Below are 14,149 nucleotides of genomic sequence, written 5' to 3'. Positions count from 1 at the left end.
TGCGAATGGAAAGCTGTTTCCAATCGCGTTCCACGGGGCTCAGTGTTGTGTCCATGTTTGTGGTATACATTAATGATTTGGAGTTAAATGTGGGAGGCATGCTTGGGAAATCTGCTGATGACACAAAATTGGTCCGGTAGCTAATAGTGGAGAGGATGGTTGCAGACTCCAGAATAGAACCATAGAACCCATAGAAACATTACAACACGGAAGGAGGCCTGCTGTGTCTGTGCTGGCCGAAAACTAGCCGCCCAATCTAATTCCACCTTCCAGACCTCGAAGTGCATGTCCACAGGTTCCTAAAGGTGGCAGGACAGGTAGATAAAGAATGATATCAATGGTTTGGTTGAGTGGGAGGAAAAGTGGCAAATGGAATTCAGTCCGGAGAAGTGTGAGGTAATTCACTTGGGGAGGGCAAATAAAGCATAATAAATGGAAGGATATTGACGGGGTTAGAAGAAATGAGAGACCTTGGAGTGCATGTCCACAGGCTCCTGAAGGTGGCAGGACAGATAGATAAAGTGGTGAAGAAGGCATATGGAATGTTTTCCTTTATTGGTCGATGTATAGAATGCAAATGCAGGGATGTACTGCTGGAACTGTATAAAACGCTGATTCGGCCATAGTTGGACTATTGCATACAGTTATGGTCGCCACATTACAGGAAGCACATAGTTGCTCTGGAGAGTGTACAGAGGAGATTTACAAGAATGTTGCCATGGTCTGAACGTTGCAGCAATGAGAAAAGATTGGATAGGCTAGGGTTGTTTTCCTTAGAACAAAGGAGGCTGAGGGGTGACATAATTGTGGTGTACAAAATTATGAGGGTCCTAGGTAGATTAGACAGGAATGACCTGTTTCCCCTAGCAGAGAGGTCAATTACCAGAGGGCACAGATTTAAGGAGATTAACAGAACGATTAGAGGGGACATGAGGAAAAACTTTTTCACCAGAGGGTGGTGAGTGTCTGGAATTCACTGCCAGGAATGGTGGTGGAGGCAGAAACCCTCAATTCTTTTAATAGGTACCAGGAGCTGCACCTGAAGTGCTGTAACCTGCAAGGCTATGTAGCAGGTGCTGGAAGGTGGAATTAAATTGGGCAGCTAGTTTTTCAGCCGACGGGCTGAATGGCCTCCTTCTGTGCTGTAATTTTTCTATGGTTCTATGGTTCTATCACAAAGTCATGAGTACTCTCACGAGTCACCAGAATAAATACTTACTCACCAACATCATCACTTAGTCACCAGCATAAAACTTCGAACAACAGTTACTTCTCAATCACCAGAAACTATCATCCAGACACAAGCAGCAGCATCCAGTCACCAGCAGCATCACCCAATAACCAGCAGCATCACCAGTCACCAGCAAAATTATGCAATCACCAGCATCACTATGATTCAACCAATAGCATGAATAAGTCACCATCAGTTATCCACTTGACATGAAGTAAAATCTCTTCCCCCAAGGGGTAACAAATGGTGACTGACCTTTGAGTGTACTCTTATAATTTGGATTGAGGTTCCATTCTATCTTTTCTATTAATCCTGTTGGTATCCCGAGCACCTATCAATTTCAAAGCTCGATGCCTGCTGAATGACTTCAATCTTCAGTTGGTTTGTACCGGTCTCGACACCGAGGGGCCCTGCAATAAACAATGCGAAATTGTCCGTCGTCCGGCTGAGTTTCATTGCATAGGCCCAGGACTTTCTGGGGCAAAACAATGCAGCGAAATGGGTGAATGGAGCCAGACCGCTTTCAACGCAGCTGCAACCACACCGAATCTGTAAAAACTGGTCAACTCGTCAACAGCTGCATCAATTCGGAAACTTTCACGTGATGCAAAAATGTTCCATATTCTCTTGAACAACAGTGAAGTGGGTGGCATCAACTTCCACTGTGCGTTCTCAGCTCTGACGTAAATGTGAATCAGTGTATTGGCGTTACAGCTTCAGCTATCTTGTGGTCCGCCACACTCCAACGCGCTCAATGCCAGATTATCTTTCCAATCTTGACATCCCCGCACACGTCAGCATTTCACACTGACTTACAGCACAAGTGATCGAATTCGGGATGCCTGTACTCAATATGCTGCGATATCTTTTAGCTCTGGGCATTAGTTATTCAGGTGTACTAAATTAAGATCTGAATGATAATAGGAAAATGAATAAGAACTGTGTAGAGGTCACTGCTGTTCAATGTTTAGTGAGCACTGTTTAGTGTACACTTCCCTTTTTCGTTGTATTTCTTACAAGCTATTTCTTCCCTTTTGATCCAGCCAGTCACTATTTCTGCCTAACATTCATGTTTGTATTTATTTCTGACAGCGACGGACGGGACCATTTTCCCCGTGACTCAGTTTCCCGCCCGGGTAACTCCGGTAAAAGGTACAAATGTGTCCATTTGTTGCACTTTCTCGCTTTTCGATCGCAAAGCATGGGTGGATGTTCATTGGTGGAGAGAAGATCAGAACGAGACTTTGAATGCGACTACGGAGAAAAATAAAATAATCACATCTGTCAAGCCAGGATCTGCCGAGCTCCATCTGGTGAATGTGAGTTTCCAGGACTCCGGAGTCTATTATTGCAAAGCGAGAGACTGGAGCGGAAAGATATCCAATGGAACTGGGACTGAGCTTATTGTACACGGTGAGTGACACTGCAGGGGTAATATGCCAGGTTCAAATTATGCAGATCTACATTAGAGAATATTGAACAAGAGAACAGCAAAGATTTTCCTGTCTGTTCGGATCTGTGGTGCTGACTTCAGATATTGATCTGTCATCCCGTTATCATGTATTTAAATATGTTGTATTTGTTTTAGTTCATTCTCTGAATATGGGTATCGTTGGCACGGGCAGCATTTATTGCTTATCACGAATTGTCATTAAGAAGTTTTTTTTAGTTGTTTTTTTATTGGTTCATGGGCCATGGGCATCACTGGCTACGCCAGCATTTATTACCCATCCCTAATTGCCCTTGAGAAGGTGGTGGTGAGCTACCTGCTTGACCGCTGTAGCCCATGTGGGGTAGTTGCACCTACAGTGCTATTAGGAAGGGAGTTCCAGGATTTTGAACCAGTAACAGTGAAGGAACGGCGATACAGTTCCCAGTCAGGATGGTGTGTGGCTTGGAGAGGAACTTGGAGGTAGTGGTGTTTCCATGCATCCGCTGCCCTTGTCCTTCCAAGTGGCAGAGGTCGCGGGTTTGTAAGGTACTACCTTTCTGCATTGCTGCAGTGCATCTTGTAGATGGTATGCAATCTTGACATCCAATGGTAACCCCCAAGCTGTTGATAGTGGGGATTCAGTGATTGTAATGCCATTGAATGCCAAGGGGAGAGGGTTAGATTCTCTCTTGCTGGAGACGGACATTGCCTGGAACTTGAGAGGTGCAAATGTTATTTGCCACTTATCAGCCCAAGTCTGAATATTGTCCAGATCTTCTTGCATTTTTACACGGACTGCGGCAGTATCTGAGGAGTCGGAAATGGCGCTGACCATTGGGCAATCATCAGCGAACATCCCCACTTCTGACCTTATGATTGAAGGAAGTTCATTGATAAAACAGCTGAAGATGGTTGCACCTAGAACATTACACTGAGGAACTCCTGCACTGATGTCCTGGAGCTGATATGATTGACTTCCAACAACCACAACCATCTTCCTTTGCGCTAGATATAACTCCAACCAGCGGAGAGTTTTCACCCTGATTCCCACTGACACCAGTTTTGCTGGGGTTCCTTGATGCCATTCTCGGTCAAATACTGCCTTGATGTCAAGGGCAGTCATTCCCACCTCATCTCTTCAGTTCAGCTCTTTTGTCCATGTTTGAACCAAGGCTGTAATGAGATCAGGAGCTGAGTGGCTCTGGCGGAACCCAAAACTGAGCGTCACTGAGCAGGTTATTGCTAAGCAAGTGCCACTTGATAGCATTGTTGATGACATATTCCATCACTTTACTGATGATTGAGAGTAGATTGATGGGCTGGTAATCAGCCAGGTTTGGCTTGTCCCGGTTTTGTGCACAGGACATACCTGGCAATATTCCACATTGCTGGGTAGATGCCAGTGTTGAAGCTGTACTGGCACAGATTGGCTAGGGGTGCGGCAAGTTCTGGAGCACAGGTCTTCAGTATTATTGCTGGAATGTTGTCAGGGCCCATAGCCTTTGCAGTGTCCAGTGCCTTCAGTTAATTCTTCATATCATGCGGAGTGAATCGAATTGGCTGAAGACTGGCATCTGTGATGCTGGGGACTTCAGGAGGAGCCTGAGATGGCACTTCGGCACTTCTGGCTGAAGATTGTTGCAAATGCTTCTGTCTTATCTTTCGCACTGATGTGCTGGGCTTCCCCATCATTGAGGATGGGGATATTTGTGGAGCCACATGCTCCAGTTAATTGTTTAATTGCCCACCACAATTCACGAATGGATGTGTCAGGACTGCAGGCTGAGATCTGATTCGGTGGTCATGGGAAGCTTAGCTCTGCTTATTGCATGCTGCTTACGCGGTTTGGCACGCAAGTTGTCCTGGATTGTAGCCTCAGTAGGTTGACGCCTCATTTTGAGGTATGACTGGTGCTGCTCCTGGCATGCCTTCCTGCACTCTTCAAAGAACCAGGGTTGGTCACCCGGCTTGATGGTCATGATACAGTGGGGGAATATGCTTGGCCATGAGGTTACAGATTATGGCTGAGTGCAATTCTGCTGCTGCTGATGGTCAACACTGCCTCTTGGATGCCCGGTTTTCCATTGCCAGATCTGTTCGAAATCTATCCCATTTAGCACGGTAATAGTGCCACACAACACTTTGGAGGGTATCCTCAATGTGAAGTCGGGACCTTGACTCCACAAGGATGTGCGGTGGTCACTCCTGCCAACACTGTCATGGACAGATGCATCTGCGGCAGGCAGATTGGTGAGGACAAGGTCAAGTATATTTTCCCTCTTGTTGGTTCCCTCACCACCTGCCGCAGACCCAGTCAAGCAGATATGTCCTTTAGGACTCGGCTAGCTCAGTCACTAGTAGTGCTACCAAGCTTGGTGATGGACATTGAAGTCTCACACCCAAAGTACATTCTGCACCCTTCTCACCTTCAGTGTTTCCTCCAAGTGTTGCTGACAGGGGTGTAGTAGGTGATAATCAGCCGGAGGTTTCCTTGTCCATGCTGAGCTGAAGCCAAGAGACTTCATTTGGTCTCGAGTCGATGTTAAGGACTCCCAGGGCAACTCCCTCCCGACTGTATACCAGTGTGCTTCCATCTCTTCTGGCTCTGTCCTTCCTCTGGGACAGGACATACCTGAGGATGGTGATGGTGGTGTCTGGGGCATTGCCTGTAAGATATGATTCTGTGAGTATGACTATGTCAGGTTGTTGCTTGACTAGTCTGTGGGACAGCTCTCACAACTTTGGCACAAGCCCCCAGATGTTAGTAAGGAGGACTTTGCAGGGTCGACAGGGCTGGGTTTGCCGTTGTTGTTTCCAGTGCATGGGTTGATGCTGGGTGGTCCATCTGGTTTCATTCATTATTGACTTCTTAGCCGTTAGATTCAACTGAGTGGCTTGCTAGGCCATTTCAGAGGGCATTTATGAGTCAACCACATTGTTGTGAGTCTGGAGTCACATGTAGGCCAGGTAAGGACAGCAGATTTACTTCTCTAAAGGACATTCGTGAACCAGATTTTTGTTTTTTACTGCAATTGACAATGGTTTCATGGCCATCATTAGACTCACTTTTAATTCCAGATTTATTAATTGAATTCAAATTCCACCTTCTGCAGTGGTGGGATTCGACCGATGTCCCCAGAGCAATACCCTGGGTCTCTGGGTTACTAGTCACTAGTTGGCGGGGTATAGTTTCTTTGAATCCCTGCAGTTGGTGGTGAGAAGGCGATAGCACCTCATGTATGGCGTGCTGTCATGTATGAGGTTCCAGGAATCTGACCCAGTGATAATGAACGAACTGTGATATATGTCCAAGACAGAAGGACGTCTGACTTGCGGGGAACTTGGAGCTGGTGGTATTTCCATGTGGCCGTACCCTTGTCTTTTTATGTGACACAGTTCACGGATTTGAAAGGAGCTGCAGACGATGCTTTGGCGAGTCGTGCAGTGCATCTTGTAGATGACACACACTGCAATCACGGTGCGCATAAGGTGAAGAGAGCGGGTGTTTAATGTGGTGCAGGGATTTTCAGGGATCGTGTCAAGCATATACTAATCAGACAAGTGGCGAGTATGCCATCTGTCTCCTGGCTTGTAGGTGGCAGAGAGGCGTTGCGGAGTCAACAATTAAGTCATTGGCTGCAGAAAATCCAGCCTCTGAGCAGCTCTAGTAATCATGGCACTTATGTGGTCATTTATATAACATATTTACACATAGAAAGTGCTGAATGAGATTTTTAAAATTTATTTTTAAATATTCATCGAGTGAGAAAAAGTGATGTGACTCTGAATAGAATCCGATTTGGAATCATTTCGTTCAATCCTCTCATCACTGAGGAGCCGAGCTCCATTCTACTTTTGCCCCCATACCAGAGTGCGATGACTTTTTCCAGTTGCCTGGTGAATCAAAATTGTAATACAATAGTGAGATTGTGATTAACTGTTAGCAAATATATGAAAGTATTACAGAGGTAAGGGACAAGTGGAGCCTGAAAAAACAAAGCGATCGCAAGGGAGAGATTTTAGTCTACCAATGATAATCTATTTTATTCCGTGACCCATTGCATTTGCACAATTAGAGATTATTTACAATACTAACAGATTGCTTTTCCATTCGTACATTTTATTTGCAGTAGAGGCGGTGCACACATTGATCATTCTACTTACACCAGCGCCAGATTATCCTTGGACTTATCTTAATTTACACTCGATGTATTTGCAGTGATACATTGATTTCCATCTCAGAAATGAGTTACGGTAGCTCTGATACGGGCGACTTTCCCCAAGTTAAGCTTTGACAAAAAGTCCCACATTGGAATACAGGCATTTTTTTTCATGCAGTTGCCGTAATTATGGCCCAAGCTGTGTCACTGTCTCTATGTGGCGTCCTCATTGTCTGAGGATTGCTAATCATCACTCATGCCATGATATCACGATGGGGTAAGGCGAGGAGGCAGGTGCCAAAAACGATCTCAGCCGGTATGGGATTTGAACCCCCACTGTTGGCGTTATTTTGCAATAGATGTGGGCCATCGAGTCAACCGAGCCAGAAGCGACGTTCTAGCTTGTAATGTCTCCCTCGTGGCATAGCTGAAACGTACGTAAAAGCTATATCGCCGATACTTCACTATCGCTGAGTCAAACTCTTGGAACTCCCTCCCTAACAGCACTGAGTATGTACATTCACCACACGGACTGCAGTAATTCAAGAAGGGCTCACCATCACCTTCTCAGGGGCAATTATAGATAGGCGATAAATGCTGACCTTGGCAACGATGCCTACATCCCATGAATGAATAAAAGAAACCGAAGGTCCAAATCACAGTGTAACACCAGCAAAGAGTTTTGAGACATCGTACAGGCGGGTGCTGTGTAACAGGACGCGGAGTCTTCCCGCAACCAGTGCTGGATAAAGACCAGAATGAAAGAAATATTCCCCATATACTTCTTAAAGCAAAACAAGCTTAATACAGCGATTAAATGTCCTTACTAAAGGAACAATCGAGCTGCTAAATCTTCTTGTTTCTCGAAAGCCATACTTTCCTTTTTCAAATGTAATGCACGAATAGCGATTTTAACACATTTCCTTTAACTCATTCCTAGTGCCGCCAACACCTTTGAAGGTTACCCATCTCTCCTCTCCATCCCTCGCACTCTTTTGCACAACAGCTGGCTTCTTCCCGGGGGAGTTTAATCTCACTTGGTATAAAAATGGTTTCCAAATTACATCTGGGATAAACATCACGGAAAGTCAGAACGAGGAGGGATTGTATCAAGTTTCCAGCTCCCTCAGCCCTGTGGAGAGCGAGTCGGATTATACCTGCCAGGTTTCTCATATCTCCCTCAGGGTCCCAGCCAACAACAGCTACACAGTTCGTGGTCAGGGTAAGAGTCTCAGATTTTTAATACTCCTCTGAACTGTAGCTGCGCTAGATATAGAGATCTCTCATTAACTTTCTGTTTCCACGAGCCTGCATCAGAACATTCTTAATGCAGTGTGTATTAAGGATGTTACTGTGCTGTTTGCAGTGGCAAAAAGCTTTTGACGCGGTGCCAGACAATATGTCAATATTTAAGATACAGTGGTGCGTGATTAGAGAGCAGATGGTGGTTTGAATAGGGAATTCGTCTCACTCTCATCGACAAAGGGTTGTCGTTCATGGTAGTGACGGCATATGGAGGCCGGCTACTAATTAGGTCCTTAGGGATTAGTATATTGGTCATTACATTTCACGATTTCTATCAGTGATCTGGATGGAGATGTCCGTAGGCTCACTGATGATACCTATCTGCGCTGGTGTCGGAGTAAAATAGATTATAGTGCGATCTAGATGCGATCCGGAAATGGACTTGCATTTGGTCGATTACATTTAACGTCGATATCGGTAGTGTAATATACGTAGGTGGGGCTAATAACAAGCATGTGCATAGAGTGGAGGGCTCCGAATTAAACTATTCTGAAGGCGAAAGAGAACTAGGGGTGATTCTGTACGAATATCTAAGCGTCTACTACCACTGCCGTAAGGTTATAGCCAGAAATAGGTATTTGGGATGTGTAGCGAGACCAAATTAATAAACAAGGACTCTAATCCCCTGGTCCTTGGTCAATCTTCGTCTACAATACTGTATCCAGTTCTAGTTTCTCATATGGTGAGAAGTATAGAGTCATTAGGGGAAAAGTTCGGAGGAGAGCCAATAGGTTGATAGCTAGTTTAAAACACTTGGTTATCATGATCTGTAGTTTAGAAAGGCATAGACTTGGGGAACACATAACTGAATGATGGGCTACACTGTGTACACGTGGATAGAGCATTTGGATAAATTTGCTGGAATGAAGGGGCATCAATACATGTCAAGAGCTTTTCGTCTGCTATGCGGTGACTGGCCTCTGGAATAAACTGAAGACTCGTGTAGTTAACAATGCACTTAGCAATTATATGATCAGACAAAGTCAACGGGGTTTTACGAATGTTTGACAAATTTATTAGAGTTTTTTGAGGATGTAACTAGTAGTGTAGATAAAGGGGAACCAGTAGATTTGTGTTTTGGATTTCCAAAATAAGGTGTCACGCAAATACCCAAGATAAGGTTCGTGGAGTTAAGGGTAATATATTAGGATGGATGGAGTATTGGTTAACGGACAGGAACGAACGAGTAGGGATAATCGGCGCAATTTCAAGTTTGCAGGCTGTAATTAGTGGAGTACCGGGGCTTCAGCTACTTGCATTCCATATTAGTGACTTCGATGAAGAGACCAAGAGTAATATAGCTAAGTTTGCAGACGATACAAAGCTATGTGGGAATGTACGCTATTAAGGATAAGATAGATATATTTTTGGTGCCTCAAGGAATCAAGGGATATGAGGAGCAGGCAGAAAATGGAATTGAGGCAGAAAATCAGCCACGATCATATTGAATGCTGGATCAGGCTCGAGGGGCCCTATGATCTACTTTTGCTCCATTTTCTTATGTTCTTATGGGATGAGTGCAATTGCACTGCAAATGTTTAACAGGAGCTGGGCAGGTTCATGAAGGAAATCGATATCATAGAATCATTCAGCACAGAAGCAAGTTATTCAAGCCTTCGTGCCTGTACTAGCTCTTTGGTAGATCTATCCAATTAGTCCAACTCACCCGCTCTCTCCCCATACCCTTGGAATTTTCTCTCTCCAAGCTTTTATCCAATACTCTTTTGAATGTTACGATTGACTCTGCTTGTATTGTGCTTTGAGATAGTGCATCCCATATCGCATTAACTCACTGTGTAAAACGCTTTTTCTTCATGTCAGTCGCCTTCTGTTTGTGTTCTTGGGTTACTGACCCGTCTGCCGCTATAAAGCGTCTTCTTGTTTCCTCTATCAAAACTGTTCATGATTTTGAACACCTCTATCAAATCTCCTCTTAACCTTGTCTAGTCTAGGGCTAACGATCCTAGTTTCTCCAGTCTCTCTGCGTATTTAAAATCCCACATCCCTAGTACCATTCTAGTAAATCTCTTCTACACTCCTTCAAATGCCTTGACGTGCTTCATAAAATGTGGTGCCAAGATTTCAACACAATTCTGCAGATAGAATCTAACCAGTGTATTATAAATGTTGAGCATGACTTCCTTTGTTTTGAACTCTATTCTTCTATTAATAAAGCCAAGAATCCCATATTTTTAACAGCTTTTTTAACTTGTCCTGCCACTAAGAAAGAATTGTGTACATATGTCCCCAGGTCTGTCTATTCCAGCACCCCCTTAAGATTTTACAATCTACTTCACACTGCCTGTCCAAATTCTTCCTACCATAATGAGCAACTTCACAATTTTCTGCCGTAAATTTCATTCACCACATGTCCACCCTATTTCCCTGAGCCATGTGCAAATTGGCATAGGGAAAATAAGATTAGAGAAATGAATGCGTGACGCAAAGACTGGTGTGTAGAAGTGGGTTCCAGTTCATCAGGCACTGGCACCAGTACAGGGGAAATTGGAGGCTATACCATTGGGACTGTCTACACCTGAACCGTGCTGGGACCAGCGTACTAGCGAGTCGTATAACTAGGGAAGTAGAGAGGGTTTTAAACTAAGTAGTGGGGGCAGGGATCACATTTTGAAAAAAGTAAAGAGTAAAAACAAGACAAGAGAGAAAGATATTAATATGGGAAATGATGAACAAACAGTGACAGGAAGGGACAGAGAGTACAAATCTACGAGTAAGTCATCAGATAAGGCTAGAGGTTACAACAATAATAAAAGGACAAAACTAAAGGCTCTGTATCTGAATGCACTTAGCATTTGAAACAGATGAACTGATAGAGCAAATAGAAATAAACAAATACGATCTGATAACCATAACAGAGACATGTCTGCAGGATAACATAGTTAGGGACATGAGTATTGAAGGGTATATGACATTTGGGAAGGACAGAAAGCTAAGAAAAATGTGGAGGGGTGGTTCTGTTAAATAATGATTTTATTAGCACAATAGCAAGGGATGACCTAAGTTCAGGAAACCAGGATTTAGAAGCGGTTTGGGTAGAGATAAGAAATGATAAAGGCAAGATGGCACTTGTGGGGGTGGTGTACAGGCCCCCTAACAGTAACCACGTGGTCGTACGAGATATAAAGGAATAAATAATAGGAGATTGTCAGAAAGGTACGGTGATAATCATGGGGGAATGGGGGATTTTAATTTACAGATGGACTGGAAAAATCAAATTGGCAAAGCTAACCTAGATGAGGAGTTCATAGAATGTTTTCTGGATAGTTTCTTACAAAAGCACGTTCTGGAGCAAACCAGAGAGCAGGCTATACTCGGCCTGGTATTGTGCAGCGAGATAGGCTTAATTAATGACCTCATAGTAAAGGCGTCCCTAGGCAGCAGCAATCATAATATGATTGAATTTTACATTTAGTTTGAGAGAGAGAAGAGTGGGTCTCAGATTAGTATTTTAAACTTATATAAGGGTAATTATGAGGGCATGAAAGCAGAGCTAGCTGAAGTTATCTAACAAATTAGGTTAAGGGATAGGTCAATAGAGATGCAGTGGCAGACATTTCAGGGAATATTTCAGGATACATAGAATAGATACATTCCAACGAGAAAGAACAATTCCAAGGGGAGGACCCACCATCTGTGGTTAACTCAAAAAGTTAAAGATAGTATCAATGTTAAAGAAAATGCATATAATTGTGCAAAGATCGGTGTAGGGGATAACATATTGGCATGGATAGATGATTGGCTAGCTAACAGGAAACAGAAAGTAGGCATAAATGGGTCATACGAACATACAAATTAGGAGCAGGAGTAGGCCACCCGGCCCTTCGAGCCTGCTCCACCATTCAATAAGTTCATGGCTGAACTGATTATTCCACATTTCCACCTACACCCGATAACTTTTCACCCCCTTGCTTATAAAGAATCTATATAACTCTGCCTTAAAATATTCAAAGACTCTGCTTCCACTGCCTTTTGAGGAAGAGAATTCCAAAGACTCACCACCCTATGAGAGAAAAATAATTTTCCTCATCTCTGTCTTAAATGGACGACCCCTTATTTTTGAACAGTGGCCCCAAGTTTATAATTCTACCACAAGGGGAAACATCCTTCCCACATCCACCCTGTTAAGACCCCTCGGGAACTTATATGTTTCAATCAAGTCACCTCTTATTCATCTAAATTCCAGCGGGTACAATCCTAGCCTGCCCAACCTTTCCCCAAAAGACAGCACGCCCATTCCAGTTGTTAGTCTCGTAAACCTTCTCTGTACTGCAACAACTCATTTACATCCTTCCTTAAATAAGGAGAGCAGTACTGTACACAGTACTCCAGATGGGGTCTCACCAATGCCCTGTATAGCTGAAGCATAACCTCCCTACTTTTATATTCCATTCCCCTCACGACAAACAATAATATTCTATTAGCTTTCCTAATTACGTGCTGTAACTGCATACTAACCTTTTGTGATTCATGTACTAGGACACTCAGATCCCTCTGCATCTCAGAGCTCTGCAATCTCTCACCATTTAGATAGTATGCTTCTTTTTTTATTCTTCCTGACAAAGTGGACAACCTGACACTATCCCACGTTATACTCCATTTTCCAGATCTTTGCCCACTCACTTAACCTATCTATACTCCTTTGTAGCCTCCTTATGTCCTCTTCACAACTTACTTTCCAATCTTTGCGTCATCAGCAAACTTAGCAACCATACCTATGGTCCCTTCATCTAAATCATTTACATAAATTGTAAAAGGTTGAGGCCCCAGCATAGATCCCTGTGGCACACCACACGTTACATCTTGCCAATGAGAAAATGACCGATTTATGCCTACTCTCTGTTTCCTGTTAGCTAACCAATCTTCTATCCATGCCAATATGTTACCCCCTGCACCATGAGCTTTTATTTTCTGCAATAACCTTTGATATGGCACCTTATCAAATGCCTTCTGGAAATCAGTATAATACATCCACCGGTTCCCCGTGATCCACAGCACATGAAACTCCTTCAAAGAACTCCAATAAATTGGTTAAACACGATTTCCCTTTCACAAAAACATGTTGACTCTGCCTGATTACCTTGATTTTTTCTAAATGCCCTGCTATAACATCTTTAATGATAGCTTCTGACACTTTCCCTAAGACAGATTTTCAGCTAACCGGTCTGCAATTTCCTGCTTTCTGTCTCCCTCCCTTTCTGAATAAAGGAGTTACATTCACTATTTTCCAATCTAACGGACCTTCTCCGAATCTAGCGAATTTTGGAAAATTAAAACTAATGCGTCAACCATCTCACTAGCCACTTCTTTTAAACTCCTAGGATGAAGTCTACCAGGACCCAAGGACTTGCCAGCCCAAAGATCCAACAATTTGTTCATTACCACTTCCCTGGTGACTGTAATTTTCTTTAGTTCCTCCCTTCCATTTCCTGACTTACAGCTAATATTGGGATGTTACTTATATCCTCAATAGTGAAGACCGATACAAAATATCTTTTCAATTAATCTGTCATCTCCTTATTATCCATTATTAATTCCCCAGACTCACTTTTTATAGGACCAACGCTTGCTTTGTTAACTATTTTCTTTTTTAAATATCTATAGAAACTCTTACTATGTGTCTTTATATTTCTATTTAGCTTTCTCTCGTACTCTAATTTTACCTTCCTTATCAATCTTTTATTCATTCTTTGCTGTTTTTTTTTATTCTGTCCAATCTTCTGACCTGCCTCCCATCTATACGCAATTATAGGCGTTTTTCTTTAAATATAATACTATCTTTAACTGTTTTAGTTAACCACGAATGACGGGTACCATCCTTGGAATTTTTCTTTCTCGTTGAACTGTATCTATTCTGTGTAGCCTGAAATATCCCCTTAAATGTCTGCCACTGCATTTCTATTGACCTATCCCTTCATATGATTTGCCAGTTACTTTAGCTAGCTCTGCTTTAAGATCCTCATAATTGCCCTTATTTAAGTTTAAAATGCTAGTCTTGGACCC

The 14,149-nt window shown here is 43.2% G+C and overlaps 1 protein-coding gene across 5 annotated transcripts in view; it reads left to right on the top strand.

The window, feature by feature from the left end:
* The first annotated feature begins 2,032 nt into the window (after positions 1–2,032).
* Positions 2,033–14,149, top strand: part of LOC137379115 (tapasin-related protein-like) — a 29,270-nt gene continuing 17,153 nt past the window's right edge. For 3 of the 5 annotated variants that reach the window (XR_010976738.1, XM_068049823.1, XM_068049821.1), the window contains exons 1-3: positions 2,033–2,124; positions 2,324–2,644; positions 7,764–8,045. Coding sequence is in view for 4 of the 5 variants with exons in the window: in XM_068049823.1 (XP_067905924.1) it covers positions 2,070–2,124; positions 2,324–2,644; positions 7,764–8,045 (658 nt within the window). In the remaining variant the exon portion in view is untranslated. The other 2 variants (XM_068049822.1, XM_068049824.1) reach the window with 2 other exon arrangements.

This window comes from Heterodontus francisci, chromosome 17 (assembly GCF_036365525.1).
Source record: "Heterodontus francisci isolate sHetFra1 chromosome 17, sHetFra1.hap1, whole genome shotgun sequence".
Classification (NCBI taxonomy): domain Eukaryota; kingdom Metazoa; phylum Chordata; class Chondrichthyes; order Heterodontiformes; family Heterodontidae; genus Heterodontus; species Heterodontus francisci.
This window is presented reverse-complemented; position numbering and strand designations above follow the sequence as displayed.